Source organism: Gallinula chloropus (genome assembly GCF_964237585.1).
Source record: "Gallinula chloropus genome assembly, chromosome: 1".
Classification (NCBI taxonomy): Eukaryota; Metazoa; Chordata; class Aves; order Gruiformes; family Rallidae; genus Gallinula; species Gallinula chloropus.
Genome location: NC_140085.1, coordinates 75,772,203 through 75,789,979, shown reverse-complemented (window position 1 = coordinate 75,789,979; position 17,777 = coordinate 75,772,203). Strand labels below are relative to the sequence as shown.

Genomic DNA, 17,777 nt, shown 5'->3' with positions numbered 1-17,777 from the left:
GGTCAGGTGGTCAGGTAAAAGGAAGGGTTTGCTGAGTCCTTCTATGGCTGTTGGCAGAGTTTAGTGATTCAACCTGTGAATCAAAGTTTATCCTTCTTATCACACAGGATTAAAAAAGAAAAAAAAAAGATTGAGTTATTCAAGTGAATGGAAGATAGTCAGGGAGGCAGTTATTTACAAATACTGGTCAAGATGTTTCTTAAGGAATTCGTATGCTGTTCTTCCATTTTGTATAGTTTACATGGGACTGGGTTGGTCCATGGAACATCTAAATGCAACTATTTGGAAGCTCAAGTCTTTCTTGAGACCTTCCAGTTGTGGACATGCTGGAAGCTATACTATCAGAATAAGTAAAAACCTCCCCACCCCCAGTAGGTTGAGTTCCTCTCTTTTAAGTAATCATGAAACAATATTTCCTTTCAATAATTTTTAATCTGAAGTTTGGTGGTCTAGTGTGTTACAGGTCATAAAGTTTGGATCCAGAAATCTTCCAGAACTTTGGAATTTCCTACCCATTAATGTATTGTTGCCTTGTAAAGGAGAATGCTCTTCGCATTCCCAGAACACTCATTATTTAAAATACTGTTTATGATATACCGTGAGTAGTCTGTTTTCTAAAGTGAACCATTGCCAAATGTGATTTTAAATTTTGTTTCCCCCCAATCCTCACAATGTGTTATCCGGGCTGCATGAAGGCTGATTCCATCGAATTAAATGCCACAGTAACAATTTGAAATGTTCTTTTAATTCATGGCAAGTACGTACTTGCAGTGACTTCATGCTGGGTGGAAAGCTATTAGGGAGCAAACTGTTTTGAAGTTCCTCCTTAAAGTACAGCTGGAACTGAAAATGACTGCCAGCTACTGACTGGTATACTCTGTGGTTTTTTTGGTGAATATGCAGGTATGTTGTAAAGTGTTCTCTCTATTGTGCATGGCTGCTCAGCAGTTAATATCCCAGGTATCCTTTTGCATATAAGAGGGTCTCCTGCAGCAGCAGAGCAATGCATTCAGTCTCCTGAGTGGTCCTGCATCCCTGTAAAATATATTTCACGAGACATTAATCTCATGAAAAACAATACTGCCTGAAGTACGTATTTGTGAAGAGCACAAAGTTCTGTTCCTTACCTGAACTTGAACATTTAATTCTGCTTGATAAAGTCCTTGATAAAGACACTGCCGTTATGACTGAGTCATGCTTGTGTGGTACTACAGAGAAGTTTGTCCCCCCTGGAACACTTCTCTTTTGTAGGAGCAGTCTGAGTCAGGTTTCAAAATTTGTTAGTTGGCCATGCCTCTATGGAGCAAGGAAAATATTGACAAAAAAAAAAATCCAAAGAAGGTAGCTGGAGGCTCACTGTAGGTTCTCTTTCTTACCCCCGAGTGGGATTTCATAGTTAGGCACTGTCACAATTCCTTCTTGTAACATTTGTAATAAAATATTTGGGTTCGGAATTTGAAAGCCCCTGCTCAGCATATTTACCAATACTCATAATCCCAGCTATGCAGCACACGCAAAAAGAGAGGTGTGCTGCGTACCTGGGATCAGCCTGGACTCACACCCATCTGTTGCACAAATGGGATGTGAGAACTTTACACCTATCCCTCTGTTTTGTGACAGCATTACCATAGAGGCGAGATTTTTAGCTTGCTGCTTGCTTAACATTTCACAGACTATTTCACATATCAGAGGGATATAGAGAATTTTGTAAGAGTTATAGCTAAGACAGGTGTTTAGCAAGCCTCAGTGGAACATACACTGTGATTCTGACAGGTTTTGCTCTTGTGAGGTATGGCTTTCAACAGTTTCAGTAATGTGCTTTTGTAATAGGGCTTTGCGTGAACACAAAGCAATTTAAGAGTGGTACAGCGTTCTCAGCCTGCCAGCGAGGTATCAGTGTGGTTTCTTAACATGTTCAAATACATCTTCCAGCCTACAGCATGCATTCAGCTTTCATGACATGGAAAAGATTTGCTCTCTTTCCAGCACTCATGCTCAGACACTTCGATTCTAATCCATGTTTTTTTGCTTTTCTCTGTACAAAAGTGAGTTCTAAATTACTGTTAAAATTTTAGATGCGTTTCAAACTTTGTGCAGTTATTTCAGTCAGAAGTAGATCAGGTACTTAGGGATATGGTTTAGCATAGGACAGGAACGGTTGGACTTGATGATCTTAAAGGTCTTTTGCAACCTTGTGGTTCTGTGATTCAGTCAGTAACTACAAACAGAAAGGCCAGGCTGAGAATAGGGCTGTGATAGAAAATGTATGAAGTTGTGAATTACTACATGCAAGACCTTTTGAGTAACAGATTCCAATTTTAATGGAAATCTCCTTGGGGGGAAAAAAAAAGTCTATATTTTATTTTTTTAAATTTTATTTTTTTTGCTAACACCCCCCCCCCCCCCCCCCAAACCTCAAAAAACCAAAACAAAGAGCCCAAACCCAACAAGCAAGGCCCAAGCTAACAAACCCTACCCTGAGCATTTTTCGGGGGAAAACAGTTGCTTTCCTGAGAAAATAACCATTACTTCTAAAGGATAGAAAGAATATCAGTTGTCTCCCTGTGGTGGCACAGTGTAGGAGGTGGACTGCAAAGTCTTCTCCTTTAGGAGGAGCAGCTCCTCCTGGCCACTGTGATGTTCATGACCTTGCCATCCATAGTTTCTCCTTGCTCTGGGCTCTGGTACCTGGCTCAGGGCAGGGGTGGAGCAGTTTGGGGGAAGAGAAGTGAGTGAAATAAAAGGAACCACAGCCACCCTCTACATTCCCCCATCCATAATACGCCATCCCTGACATTTATGTTTTTTAGAGCCAGTTGCTCTCACACTGTCATGTCTTGACAGCTCTGTAGAAGGAACAAAAGGCCCGTCAGACCGAAGATGATTTCTTAACAATGAAGAAGGAGCACTTGTCACACTACCATTTCTCACCCTGTACAAAACCACTGCCACTGTGGCTAATACAAACAGAGAGTTATCCTTTCAAGTATCAGCTACTTCTTTATTCAGAGGTGCATGAAAATATTTTAAGAGCTGGATTTGGCTTCTGGTTAACTTTCAATGTTTTGCTATCTCCTTAAGAGAATCAGTAGAACTACCCCCTTTTCATCAGGATGGTGTCTTCTCAAAAGGGACAGTAAAAACCACACCATCTCTTGAAACTTCAGAAATGCTTATTTAAAAACCTGTTTTATTGTAAGTTTTGTTCCCAGTGTTTTCAATGTTTCTGACATCTTCAGCATTAAATCAGAAGCTGAATACTGTAATTTTTCCTGTTTTCCCAGTAAGAATTTGGTTGCTGATTAAAGTCTTTGGCAGGGAGTGGGTAAAAATTAATGTATTAACAGCCTAACAATGAAATCAAAGTAAATTAGAGTAGCATTATCTAAAATAAATTATATTTTGTTAGTACTGTGTAATGTTCTTTTAACTGATGACAGTGATTTATTTCTACTTAGATGAATGATGAAACTAATCAGTGAATTGCTGGATAGATGCTTTGTAAAATTAGTCCCATGTTCAATTGGGAGTCTTTAATCTATTGCTTTGTGTGCTTATTTGTCATTGAATTCACCGGGGGATGTGAAGGTTCTTTCATTTACACGAACATGAACTAGAACATCTTCATTGATTATCAGTGGAGTTTCATTGTATTAAACCAGGGAAAATGAGACAATGGGGCCTTTCTGTCTTTGGTTTTGTTTGGAGATGCCTTTTAAAAGCCACCTTGCAAAATCCTTTTACAAATTACCTTAAACAGTTTTAAAGGGAATTCATCCTGCTTACTTCCAGTATGCAAAAGTGGTTTTAGTTAATATTTTGAAATCCTATGGTAACGATTGCTTAAAATTGGAGGTGTGCTGGTAGTTTATCTTTACATTTTCCCTATTACAGTAGATGAACTGATGCTGTGCTGTTTTTTTCTTGTCCACCCACAAGACTGGCTGTTCATTAAAATTTTATGAATGAAGAGAATAACCAATATGTTTACAATGCAAATAATAAGAGTTTCAGGAAGCCAATATTAATGGAAGCGCTTTTGTTACAACCTTACAGTCCAAAACTAGCACTTGTTAGGCCAGCTTACAATTCTATGGAGAAAAACAACTGGGGTTTTTGCAAGTGTTTAGCATAAATGACATGCATGTCTCCACACTGTAGGAACTTACATGCTGTTAACTATGAGCTGACAGTTTTCCTAGCAAAGAGTTGCGTTGTGGGAGGTAAAGAAGGAAAGCACGAGATGGGTTTTATAGGTTCTGTGAAACATACTTTGCCTGTAAAATAGAAACAGAGAAGCAAATGGGTTTACTATATGGTATGCTCTTCAAATAGCACCATCCCCTTAAAAGTGTAATGCTCTTGATTGAAAATTGCCTTTGCTAAAATTGGAGGTAATGCCCAAGATTACTTTACAAAAAACCAAAACCAGTTAAATTCTGGAGTTAGGTGTAGCTTCTGCTAACCCTTCAACGCCAACATGACATTCAAAAAATCTGAAGGCGGAGCACCCACACCGTGAAGATTGTACAAGATCACTTGGCATGAGGAAACTTACCATTACAGAAGCTTGTTACCCTTTGAGGAAAAAAAAAAGCAAGCCCAGGTTTTGATAATTGATTAAATATTAAATTCAGCCTTGAATCCACAGCGCATACCTTGTCAAGCCAGCAGTAGGGTAGGATGCTAGAGGATGCAGGGAAACATCCTGAAAGTCCAGCAGTCATATGGCAAGCTAGTAAAAAGCCAAGTATTTCTATTGTGTGCTAGGGCCAGAGCTTCCTTTTGCCTTAATTATGTTGCAGGATTGCTTAAGCTGGCTGTACCTCCTATTTTGGGCAGCCCAAAGGAAGAATGAGCTGAATCCTTTGGGAGCTAACAGAATGAAGCCCACAGCATTTTATCTTTGAAGAGCCTCTGAGTGTCTTTATCTGTGCTATCGGTCCCATGAGCATCCTTTGGCTGTGGAGAGGAGGGAAGCGCACTAACGCCATCCGCACTAATGTTCCTTGCAGTGGGCTGGGTATGCTGCTGCTAACTAGATTAAAGAATGGTGATTTCCTAACAATTTCAAAGCCCAGGAACCTCCTCTTTTGAGAGAGGGAAAAGAAAAATGTCTTTTGTAGTTTGTTCGGACAGAGAGGCTCAGGGCAGAGTCCCTGAAATGTCCCTGCAGTCTCAGCAATTATACAGATCTGTGGTCTAAATGTTTGAAGAAAAGTCACATGCAAGATAACAAGTGCAAGATTTTTCCCAGGCCATCCCAAGCAATTCCTTTTTATTAAGCTCAAAGCAGCTGAAATCCCACCAAGCAGCAGGGTCACTTAATGCTTAAGCCATTATGTACCCTGCCACTGTTACAGTACTGGAACTAGGTCTTTTGCATAACATCAGTAGGAAGTTTGCAGGTGTGGATTTCTGGAAGCTGCATCCGTTGAACATCTTAAACTAAGCAATGGCATGCAGACTCTGTTCGATGTCTGCACCGTGTTCTCCATTTTCAGCACTTTATTTGGGGAGGCAAAAGCTTCTTTGGGCTCTGGTGGGCACGGTGGCTTTTCCTAGAGAACTCTGTTCAGCCGGGTTTTCCTCCAGTGTCCATAGAGTGAGTGGACTTCCTCTCAGGCTAGGCAGAGAGACAACTGCCATGGTGATTGTAGCTGCCCCTTCTATTCCCTTTGGCTCACTCAAATCACCCTGGTAACCTTGATCTGTTTCTTGGTTTTTCTGAAGGACTAGAGTTCCAAAGCTTTGAGTGCTCTTGGAAACAAGTATGTATGCAAATGACAACTATCATCATCATCTTTGGGCATAACAGGATATAACCTCCCCCTTGAAGGACAGCAAGTCACCGCAAACAATATCAAAGGTTGTTTGCAACTCACAGAATTTGGAAGTGTTTAGCAACTCCTAAATGCTTATTTTAGAGGTCTAAAGTCATTCAACATGTACTAAAGCTGCAGAATTCATGTGACTGTTCATAACTCTTAAAAGCAAGAGTTAACGGCTGCTGCCTTTGTCTGGGATTTGTCACAGCCTTGCCTTTGTATAACTAGCTGTCTTGGAAGGAGCTTTGATGTATCTTGAATAAGAAAGGTACTGTTATTTATAAAACATATCTCTCTTACATTTCCTCTGATATTCGCCCCACCCCTCCCCACCCCGGCCTTGCTGAGTATGTGAACTCTCATTTGGTCAGGGTCATCTCAGATATGAGATGTCCTTTGAATTTCATATGCTCCTAGTTCAATATCTGTGTAAATTAAAAAATGTTCTTGAGAAGGCAGATGCAGGACAAGAAAGCAGCAGTCCACTTAGTATTGCTCTGCTGTGCTGTCACCTCAGGGTGGCTGGGCCTCAGGAAACTAAAATTTATTTTTCTGCTTTAGCATATCTTAATCCAGAGTTAGGATCAGCAAAATGCTTTAATGTTTTTCATCAGAAAGCAGCTTGTGGCTTTATGCTAGCTGAATGGAATCTAGTTTGCTGAGAAAAGATGATACAGCAAATAAATCTAAGGAAGAAAAGAATGGAGACAATAGAAATAAGACCCAAGAAATACAGAGTTTGTTCTATAACGCTGGGTCTGGTTTCTGGACCTTGCACACTGTCGCGATGCCTGGTGAATACGTGATGCAATGTTAGACATTGCTCTGTACGTGTAAGCAAGGACAAGTGCTGCCACTGTCCTGCCTTGTCCTCCCAGAAAGGAGAATTGTTTTACGATGCTGCATCTTGTCCCTGTGGTATTTGCATTTGTGGAGGCCCGTGCAGCAACTTCTGTCTCTGCTGCAAAGCCAGGTTTTGAAAGGTTTGATAAATAAATAAATTCCTCCACAGTTTTTTTTGTATGAGGAGAATACTAGCTTTTGTAGACAAGTTCCTTTCTGTAGCTAAATCACAGTGCTTTAAATTCACGTGTCTTTTCACCACTTTTTTTTTATTGGTTGGTTGGTTGTTTTGTTGTGTTGTGTGCTGGGCTGCACTGATACACCGTGTGCTGTTCAAATGACTGTCCTGACCTCACTACAGGTGAATGACCTGGGGCTGGCAGGAAGATATCCCACCTGTACTTTTGGAATCACAGGCTGTTTTGTGTTTGAAGGGACCTCAAAGCCTCTCCAGTTCCAACCCCCTGCCATGGACAGGGACACCCTCCACTAACCCAGGCTGCCCAAAGCCCCATCCAGCCTGGCCTTGAGCACTGCCAGGGAGGGGCAGCCACAGCTTTACTGAGCTGCCTGTGCCAGCACCTCACCACCCTCAATGAAGAATTTTTTTCATAATGTCTAATTAGATCTACCCTCTTGCAGTTTAAAGCCATCACCCCCATCCTATCACTACACTCCCTCTCCAGCTTTTCCGTAGGCTCCCTGAAGCTACTGGAATTTTGAGATCTTCCAGAATAAGGAAGACTATACAGATCTAATTTATTACTGTATTTGATGCATAAGATAGCATGACAATTTGACCTTGCACTTTAATATCCTGCTAAGCTGCTACAAGAGCTCTTTAGTTAAAATGGTCCCTTTCTGATTTTAATTTATGCAGTGTCTGGGCAGCTGAGTGTGTAAGGAACTGCTGTCAAGCTCTAAATCTCCCTTCCTAAGGCTTCAGAGTGACCTGTCCCAGCAATGCCACTGTGGAAGGAGCCAGGGTGATGCTTGATTCTCAGTGCTCTTCTGTCATCACGTCATTCCCTGTTCCTTCCTTCCTTTCTTCCCTAGAAGAAAGCTCTGGAAGGTCACTTTAATGGATTTATTTTTTTTAAATCCCTTTTTCCTGTTTGTCCTATTTCCTCTATGTCTTTGCAGCTTGGCTAGAAGGCTCATTCTGATCTGACTGCCTGGACTTCAGGCAGTTTTGATTTTGCAGAGATATCGTATCATGTTTGTTGCATCCTAGTTTGGGGAGTGGAGATAAGAACTGTCCTGTATCTACTTGCCAGATAATTTCTGTACTTTTTTTTTCTAGCTCCAAATCTCCCTTTTCTTTTGTCACTTAGAGCCCTGCCAGCTCCCCGAGTCCTCCAGGAGCGGCTGCTACAAAGATGTGTGTGTTCTCCTGTGTAAAAATGGTCCTTCTTTTGTGTTGCTAGGCTACTCCCTTCCAGCTGCCACTGAAGAAATGCTCCGTGGTGGGAAACGGTGGGATCCTGAAAAAGAGCGGCTGCGGCAAACAAATAGATCAAGCAGATTTTGTCATGCGGTAAGACAGAAACCTCAATGGACACATTGTCTCCCCTTCTCTCTGCTAATACTTGCACTTTTCAAAGCTGTTCAGTAGTGATTAATCAATTATAATTTGCCTTGTTCCTCCTCTCCCCCCCTCAACCCCTTTGCAGGATGCTTTGCACAAGTGAATTGGGTGAAAGTGTGAGAGGCAAAAAAGAGTTTTGACTGGCTTCTGCAAATGCGTGTTGTGTGGGGGTGATCTGCAGATGGATGGGTGAAGGTTCTGAGAGACTGTGCCTCACAGAGAGCTACCAACAAGATGCTTTTCTCTTTAATTATGTAATCACAGAATCATTAAAGCTGGGAAAGACCTCCAAGATCATCTAGTCCAACTGTCCCCCTACCACCTATATTACCGAGTAAACCATGTCCCTAAGTACTTCATCCAGTCTCTCCTTGAACACCCCAAGGAATGATGACTTTACCACCTCGATGGGCAACCCATTCCAATGCCCAACCACTCTTATTGAGAAGAAGTTTCTCCTAATTTCTAACCTGAGCACAACTTGCAGCTGATCCCTCTTGTCCTGTTGCTGCTTATCTGTGAGAAGAGCCTGAGCCCCAGCTCACCACAACCTCCTTTCAGGTAGCTGTAGAGAATGATAAGATCTCTCCTGAGCCTCCTCTTTTCCAGGCTGAACAGTCCCAGTTCCCTCAGCTCCTCCTCATAAAACTTGTGTTCCAGATCCTTCACCAGCTTTGTTGCCTTTCTCTGGACACACTCTAAGGTCTTGATGTCTTTCTTGTAATAGGAGGCCCAAAACTGAACACAGTGTTAGGCAGGGTCTCCTCCTGCACTGTTCTCTGTCCTCTGCAACTCTAAGTGCTATCATGTGCAACCTATTGAACTCAAGATGAGTATGTACTGATTTATGGGGCAAGCCTTAAGAAGTAAGCTGGAACAAGGTAAAGTATTCCTGTGTTTTTCTCCCCTCAAGATTGATTTCTGTCTGACTGCAGAAAAGCTAAACCTCTTTCCTTTCCACCACAGTTTGGCCCTGGCTGGAGGCCAGGCGCCCACCAAAGCCACTCTATCATTCCAATCCCCTTTTCAGCTGGACAGGGGAGAAAATACATATATATTGAGAGGCTCAGGAGTCGAGATAATGACAGGGAGAGATCATTCTGCAATTAGTGTCATGGGCACAACAGACTCAACACAGAATAAAGGAAAGAAACTCTCTGATTTATTATCCAGCACTGCACACCCAGTGACACCAGAGTCAAGTAATGAGAAGCATGACCAGATCTTAAAGCACCTCTCCCCACCCCTCCCTTCTTAGCAGACTTCACTTTAGTCATGATTTTGCTCCCTTCTTCCCACCCATTGTGACATGGAGAGCAGGGAGTGGGGAAATGGGGGTTTCAGTCAGTTCCTCATAAGTTGTTTTCCTTCTTGGCTGGTGAGGGGTGGTGTAGGGGGGCATTCCTCACACCCTTCCCCTGGTCCAGCATGGGGTCCCACCCATGGGAGTCAGTCCTTGAACTTCTCTGAAGTGAGTCCTTTCCCATGGGACTTCAGCTCTTCACCAGCTACCCCAGTGTGGGTCACTTCTATGGGGTGCAGTCATAAAATTATAGAAAGTCTCTCAGGCCCAGACTGTTCCACAGAGTCACAATTGCCACCCCTGCAGCCCCCCTTTTCCACCAGAACCCAGCCACGCAAAACTACACCACCTCAATCCACATTTTTTGGGATTCCTTACATTTCCTTTTTTCTGTCCCTTCTGCAGTTTTAAGAACCTGTCAGGAGGGATGTTGAACCAGCTACTGCTTTTGTGATTGAATTTGGCACTTTCTAGGTCTGCATTCTTTAAGGAAGAAAGACAGAAAATTAGTTCCTCCCTGTTAAACATGAACAAGAAAAACATTGTGGGTGAGAAACTGGAGGAATGCTCCCAAAGAGATGAGAAGTGGAGTTTCTTTGGGGTTTGAGATGGATGCATAATGAACACCCACTTTAGCAAGTCTCCTTATTAGATCCTGATGGCATATTATAAAGCCATACGAGTTTGCTGCAAACCAAACAGTATTACTGTAATTTCTGGTTTGCCTCTCAAGGACCAAAAATGCCTTCAATGTTAAAGAAATACAACCAACTAAAGGTGAAGGGAAATGTATACTTAGAGCATTCACAGAGATGATGTAAGGCACAGGGGGAGAGAGTCAGTGTGCTGATTGCCATTACTGCAAAACTCCTTAGGTGTTCCACAGATTAAATATAAGAAACTGCAGGGTATAGACCGTGGTAATATTATCTAGATGCAATGAGAAACCGAAATGCTGCAGGAGCAATCAGTTACAAAAACAATAGAAACTTTAAAAAAAAAACCCAGCAGTTGTTGTAGCTTGATCAGAAAAATTCCTTTTCTCTCCAGGGAGGGTAAAGCAACCATTATCTGTGCAGAACTTACTTTGAATTGGAAATAAGTGATAGGGAGAACCCTGCAAAAATCCCAATAGCTGCCTGCAGGCTGTATCGTATTAGTGACATGCCATCATATTTGTGGGAAATGTTCCAGTTCTTTTGGGTTCTCACCACTGGGAGAAAATATTTTTATCACAGGTGGAAGACAGGCTTCAGTTGATCTTTTCTAAATCTGATTTCTATAATCTGAGAGCTGAGAAAGAAGGAGCACAATAGTGATTTGCATAACATCTTTCATTTTTCTTAGAAGAAATTTGTGTAGTATCTTTGGAGCATTTCCACAGTGTAAAATGTCATGCCAGGTGTTGGCCTTGTTCTTCTCTTCCATTCATGGGTTGTTTTTTTTTTAAATTTCACTTACATGTATTTACATAAACTCTGCCTTATGACTGCAGCCATCTTCTCTGATATAGTGTAATCACTAAGGTTGATTAATGAGTTTAAACTCATCTCATTGCTGAGCATCTTCTACAAACACAGTTGGACCAACATACAGATTAAAAAAGGAGCTGTTTGCAGCCCCTAAGGCGTAGCACACTGCATCTGCAGTGAGAAAGGTGCATGGCATATGGTCTACATGTTTACATAGTACGGTTATAATAGGCTCTTGTTCTGATCCCTGGCTGGTTTTCAAGTTTGCAATCTTTATTTCTAAGAAAAAAAATCTGATTTGCTCTTTCCCTTCCTGCTAATGCTTATTTTAGGAGAGAAGTGCTGGGTACTAAACCCTAAGCAATGTTTTTATCTGTATTTTGACAGAGGAGACACATTTTCTTGGCATTAGATTTTGAAGAAATATTTATATATCTCGCAGTTCTCCCTTTTCCCCAACCACTTTCCCTGGCTCTGCTGTAGTTTCCATGGCTCCCCCGTGGAGACTACATCTCCCAGGGAGAGGGTTTCTCTCTGTAAAATAGCAGGGGATTGCAGGGAGTACTCCAAGCTGTTTGCTGATGAATTTGTTCCAAAACTAGAAGCAACTTGTCGCTATTTCAGGTTGACTAGCGGCTCTCCTGTTTTGGGGAGGCCAAGCTGTTACCTTTCACACCGTGCCGTGCCATCTAGCCATACCAGCCCAGGTGGAACTGGGGAGGTTAAACATGGTGGCACTTTAAGGTTTGCAGACAAGTCCAGAGAAACGCAGCTTCCAGCTGCCTTACGCAGTCATTGTCTTGATGCTGGCCAAGCTGCCCCAAGGGGATAAAAAGGAACGTTTGCATTTTCATGTAAAATTCATGTTAGTCCCCAGTGTTTAGTGTTGATGTGCGTATATGGCATTCTGAGAGAGCTTGGTAATCACTTGGCATCTACCAAACACCTATGCCGTTGCTCAGCCAAGTGGTCTGGCTTCTCTGCACCTGTGGGACACGGGCTTCTGTCTGGGCCAAACCCAGAAGAGGAGTTTCTGCCTGGTGAGGGTTCAAGGATTCCTCTTGTTTTACCTTTGCAGCCGTAAACTGACACTATATTTCTTAGTGTGTTCCTCACCTTCACAGCACTCAACACTCTGCTGCCCTGGTGAACAAAAGAATCTGAAAGGCCAAGAAGTTTGTCAGCCAACTGATTTCTTGCTGAGTTTTCTCCAAGTACTCAGGCCATTTCTTAATATTTTATGTAGAACAAGCTGGGAATGAGAGTTATGATAAAAGGAATTAGATGTGTTTAAATAATGCATCTGGGGCTGGCTTGTGAAAGAAATTTCATTATTGAGATGTTAAAGATGATAAAAACTAGGGAGAGATCTTGATCCTTGCTTTTAAATACATTTCAATCAAAAATGGCTTCTTAAAAGCTTGCCCTGTGAGTTTCTGTTTATTAGGATCAGAGAGCATTAAACTATAAGCTTCCACAGGTCATTTATGTCATCTCTTTGCTCTGAGGCACATCACTTATAAATCTGGATTCACAAATATTTGTTTGACCTGCCATTGTAAACTGTCACTGAGAGTGTTTTGGCCATCTCTCCAAATAGTATTAGCTTGATTAATTTGTATCCTACACTGAGTAGGTGCAGGAAGTAACTTATTACAGTCTTATTTATTATCTATTTAAAATGTAAACCTTTCTCACTTTTTAAGGCTTTGTCATTCTTTATGTCTGGGAATTAAGCTTCCTCTATGCTTCTAGTCTGTCTTTTTTGTTTCTTCTGAGTGATTGGATTTCTGAACCCTCTTATTTTGATTCTTCTTTTCTGGCTTGTTTTTAAGCTTCTCTTAAATTGTAGCAGATCAAACTAGAAGCTGTTTCCTAATTGAAATCTCAGTAAATTGTGCACATCTTGACAAATGTAGTCACAGAAAGGAGGACTTTCCTGGAGAAGTTATTTTTCTTGGTGAATGTGGTTGAATTCATCTGTCTTCCATGATAGTTTGGACTCTGCTGTCCTTTTCCTGGCATTTCCCAAAGATGTAAATTTAGGAATATGGTTTTCAGAGCTGCTATTTGGATGTAAATTAGCAATACTGTGATTTTTCCTTAGGGAAAGTGGGATGTTTTGCATTAACAAACGTTGCAGGGAGTATACTGGGTTCACACTAGTGCCCCCTCTGGGCACTGACATCACACAAAACTATATTGTGTGCTGTGTGCACCCTGATTTTGGAAGTGCCTGGTTCCCTTCTCCAAATGCTGCAGAGATCAGTGAAAATGCTAACAAAGGCAGTGACTGCTGTGGAGGCTTGGCCTCTCCTTCTCACAAGACTGGTTTTTCCCAGCATGGTGAAAGAATATGACAACTTCTAGTGCAAGAGCCCAGCAGTTTATTCAGCAGCCCCTGGAAACTTGATAAAAACTAAATCTTAGTTCATTTCCCCTGCTCCCACCTCTCACCAGTGCAGCGAATGGGCCTCTGAATTATTAAGATGAAAAAAGGAAGATCCAATGAGCAACTCATTACTGTTAGACGAAAGGGTTTGTTGTCTGTAGAGCTGGAAGCAACCATGGGCTGCCTGACCCTCTTCTTTAGGGTCAGCCTTTGCTGAGCACATCCTCTTGCTGGGAGCAGGAAGAGGAGGGAGCTGGCACCTGAGCATGCCCCTCACCTCTCATTACCCTGCGCTCTCCTTCTCTGGGCTGTTCCAGTGTATTGCAGCAAAACAGTGAAACCAGCATGGTTTGTAAGTTCAACCACTGAACCAAGACATTCACCACAATGGTGATGTCTTGGTTCAGTGGTTGAACTTACAAATTGAGACAGCAAATTTGGTTATGGGAGAGCCCAAAATATCAAAAAAACTGCCCTCCCCAACTCAATAACATGAAAAACCTAAAAGTCTCTTTGTCAAAAATTTCCAAATTCTCCTTGTCTCTGAAAAGCCTGGTTTCATTTTTTGCCTTTTAAGTGTTAAAAATATTGTTCATATCATTGATATAAAAAGTTGGACAAATTTGAAATAAAAAGTGCTTTGACATTGATTTTTTGGATGCAATTTCTATATATTGAGTAGATTTCTCCTGACTCTAATTTCTGGAGCAGTGCATAGACTTGAGCAGTGTCTAAATGTATTTTCATCTTTATCTACTGTGCCTTCCTTCTTCAGCTGGGTCTTTATCATGGGGCCTTTAGGACTGTTCATTGTTTGGAGGTTCTCTCTGCTTCTGTGTTTTGGAGTCCTGTCTCCCTGCTTTCCAAAGTAAATTTGCTCAGGCATGTTCTCCCTATTACATTTTCATCCTGCCCACCAGAACAAGGCTGTGAGCAGAACAAAGATGCACATATTTTTTCTTGGTAAATTTTGTACCCTGCAGTATAATATTAAAAATGCCTGTTGTCCATTTGCAAGATGTGTAATGACAAGGAGAGTTAACAGTCTGGAAGCATGTTACAAGTGAACAAGACAGAACAGAGTGGAAACCAGAATTTAACAAGAGGTTGGAAAGGAAAAAGTCTTTAGATAATAACAACCTTTTCTAAAAACTTGCAGCCTGATGGAAATGCAAGGTCTGTTTTGGTTTTGCTTAGTAGTTACCTTAAGTTTGTTTCTGTAAAAGGTTTGATTTCTCCAATTCCCCACAATCTGGTACAAAAATGCCCTGTTGTGCTTACAGGTGTGGTACAGTAAGGGAACATTTGTAGTGTGTTCTGCTATTTATACAGCACATCTACATTTTCTGACAGCTTGCTTTTTTCTTTTAAAAGGGAACCAAACACCTGCGAACTTGGAGACTAAAAAAGGCTGGGGTTGAAGTCTGTCAGTCTTGACTGCCATTTAAAATCTTGACTGTCTTTCTGTGAACAGGTGCAACCTTCCTCCACTCTCCAGTGAATACAGCAAGGACGTTGGCTTGAAAACCCAGTTGGTGACTGCAAATCCCAGTATAATTCAGAAAAGGTAGGAAGCACATTGTTCCTTCTGTGGTCGGGGGAAACAAAGGAAAATGCTTCATCTGTTATAGCTATTAGTGCATCAAAGTTATGTTCTTTATGATGTTCTGATCCTAGAGAAGGACCTGGAAGAGATGAAATGGGCAGTGTTTTGGTGTTAGGTGAAATAATCCAGGACTAAATCCCTTATCTTTTCACTGTCAGCAAGGAAATTAAGGGAGGCTGGCTTCTTACAGAGTTATTTCTTCTACCATACTCCCCCACAGTGCTTCCAGCTCCATTCCCTCATTATGTGCTGGGTGTGTGCCAGAGGTGCTTTAGCTGCTCCCAAGCCAGGCATGTACTGATGGGTGGCCCAAACTGCTGTGGCGGCCCTGCCAGCTGGCTGCTGCATCCAATGGTTAATAAAGAAGCTAATTTGGGTTTCTCTTTGCTTCACCACTGATAACCTCAGAGTCCTTACTGCCTTTGTATTATTTATTTGATATTGACTTAGGGGTACAAAACTGATTGGCAGGTTGTGATCATGCAGACCTTGCTTTCTGAGAAAACTGGGACACATTGTGGTTGTTTATTAGAGTTGGTTGAAATTTTCCAAATGTCAGTAGCTGATGAGAGAGGAGAAGGAGGAAGGGAAAAAAAAATTATAAATAAAGTCGTCAACGCCATCTCTCTGATTTTGCCTTCCTGAATTTTAATTGCTATGTTATTTGTTTATCACCCTGAATGAGGTAGGCTGTTCTCAGGCAGAACAAGATCTGGTAGTAACCTGCCATGTTCACTGAAAAACACAGAGAAAAGGCATAAACCACGGGGATGAACAGGAAATGATTAGACATAAAGAAATGTATAATGCAGGTTCTGGGAGGTGAAGTATTGTGAAAGGAAGCAAAGCAGGGAAATAAAATGAATGACAGAAAGCCAGGTGGTTTAGAAAGAAGAAAGGCACAGAGTTGGAAATGGGTGTTTGATGGTATTTAAATGTAATATTTTTCCTCTCTATCAGGAATTCAAGGGTTCTCTAGGTTTTTTTGTGTAGAAAAGATGACAGTCTTTGACAGAGTAGAAAAGAGAAGGCAAGCAAGAGGGAAATGGAGTAGTAATCAGCTTCAAGAGCTGATTCCAGGCAGAGTGTCTGAATAGGAGAAGGCACAGAAGCGCCTGTGGGATGAGATCAAAGCAAACCAAGCAGAATTGGCAGAGGATGGCACCAGGTGCCAGGCGAGAAGAAGGAGCTGCTCAGGGCAGTGAACCTGAAGGTGGTGAATCTGAAAATCCTGTGGGACATAGATGGCTAATGAGATTGGTTTAGGAAGTGGAATGGAACGGCCAGAACATCCCATCGAGGAAAGAAGATGAGTTTGGCCATGGCATTTCAGATAAAATGGAGAGGAACAGTGTGAAACATGAAACTTAAAAAGGACTTTACAGTTGTCAAGGCAGAGAGCTGCTAAACTCAGGGATATTTAGGGTTATTTTGCACCCTCCCCTCCATCAGTGCCTGGAATGGAACGCTCGCTGTGCTTAGTATTTTTGAATGGAAGAATAGGAAAAAGAGTTCTAGTGATACTACAGGGAGACTATGAAGGTACACTAGATAGTCTGTGGAGTTCTCCAGCAAGAAGGAGGGGGTGAGCAGATGGTTGAAGAAGCAGGTGCAGAGAGCGTGATGCTTCTTTGTGAGAGGGGGAATATCACAAGGAGGAGTGGAGCAGGAGGGAAATGGGAAAAGAGAAAAGGATGAAGGAATAGAAAGGGAAAAGGAAATGGGATTGTGTTCAATGTGTTTTCAAAGTGAGTGGGTGATAACTGTGATGAAAGACCTTTGATGAGAAAGTAATGTGGGATGTATATGCACATGTATTGATTAGAAGGAGATATACAACCAGTAACTGAGTGACACACAGAACAAATTTTCATAGTGCCGAAAATTGGCAGAAACCTTCTCTGAGGCTTGGAGCTCCTGACAGATCTGACACTTTGCTTCCTCTGCATAGGCAGGAAAAGACTTTTTTTTTAAATAATATTTTGCTGATGTTTTCTTTGTTAAGTTAGAGTTAGGAAAAAAGGCTAACTCTTGGAAGTTAAAATGGAAAAAAAAAGACTACTATGCTGCTTTTGTCAACACAGTCAATTTCTGTGGAAAGAAGCTTTTTAAGGAATTAAGACTGCTTATCAGTCCAGACTTTCATGAAATTGAAGGACATTCAGATTGGTGATTGATGTGTACCTGTGTCTAAGCTGTAAGTTAACTAGCTCCACATAATGGTATTATTCATTATCATTCTTCCCCTTTCCTTATTGTAAGTAGGTTGATATTGATGGGGCTTGACATCTCAATTATCTCTGAAGTGTGTTATGCCAGATTTAGAGAATTGGTGCTGCAACACCATTCATGGCTTCCTTAAGATTTATCCTTACCAGATAATTTATGATGAGGCATGTTGGATAGGGCAAAGTTTTCATACCAGGAATACGGAAGCAATTTTTTATGCTGTTCTAAAACCAGAATTATTGCCTTTAGAAAACTAAGTTATTGGCAGTAATGATTGGAGAGTGATATCCGAGCCACCATCATTTCCCTTTAGACTTACAACCTTAGCATGAGTGGGTCAAGATTTTAAGCTGGAAAAAAATTGACTTCAGAGATACCTTTTGGAAAAATTAGAGATCAAGATCCTACTGTGTTTTCAGCAGGAAATGTGACTGTGCCAGTAGTACAGTGTTCACTTGTAAAATATTGTGCTCAATTTTCATTTCAGTTTGAAAAATGGTGAAGAATTTTCTACCC

General features: G+C 41.5%; 1 protein-coding gene across 1 annotated transcript in view; it reads left to right on the top strand.

Moving 5' to 3' along the window:
• Positions 1 to 17,777, top strand: part of ST8SIA1 (ST8 alpha-N-acetyl-neuraminide alpha-2,8-sialyltransferase 1) — a gene marked incomplete at its 5' end in the record, with an annotated part of 139,081 nt that overhangs the window by 69,415 nt on the left and 51,889 nt on the right. The window contains 2 exons of the mRNA XM_084279383.1: positions 8,099 to 8,208; positions 14,901 to 14,993. Coding sequence (XP_084135509.1) covers positions 8,099 to 8,208; positions 14,901 to 14,993 — 203 coding nt within the window. The remainder of the gene's footprint in view (positions 1 to 8,098; positions 8,209 to 14,900; positions 14,994 to 17,777) is intronic.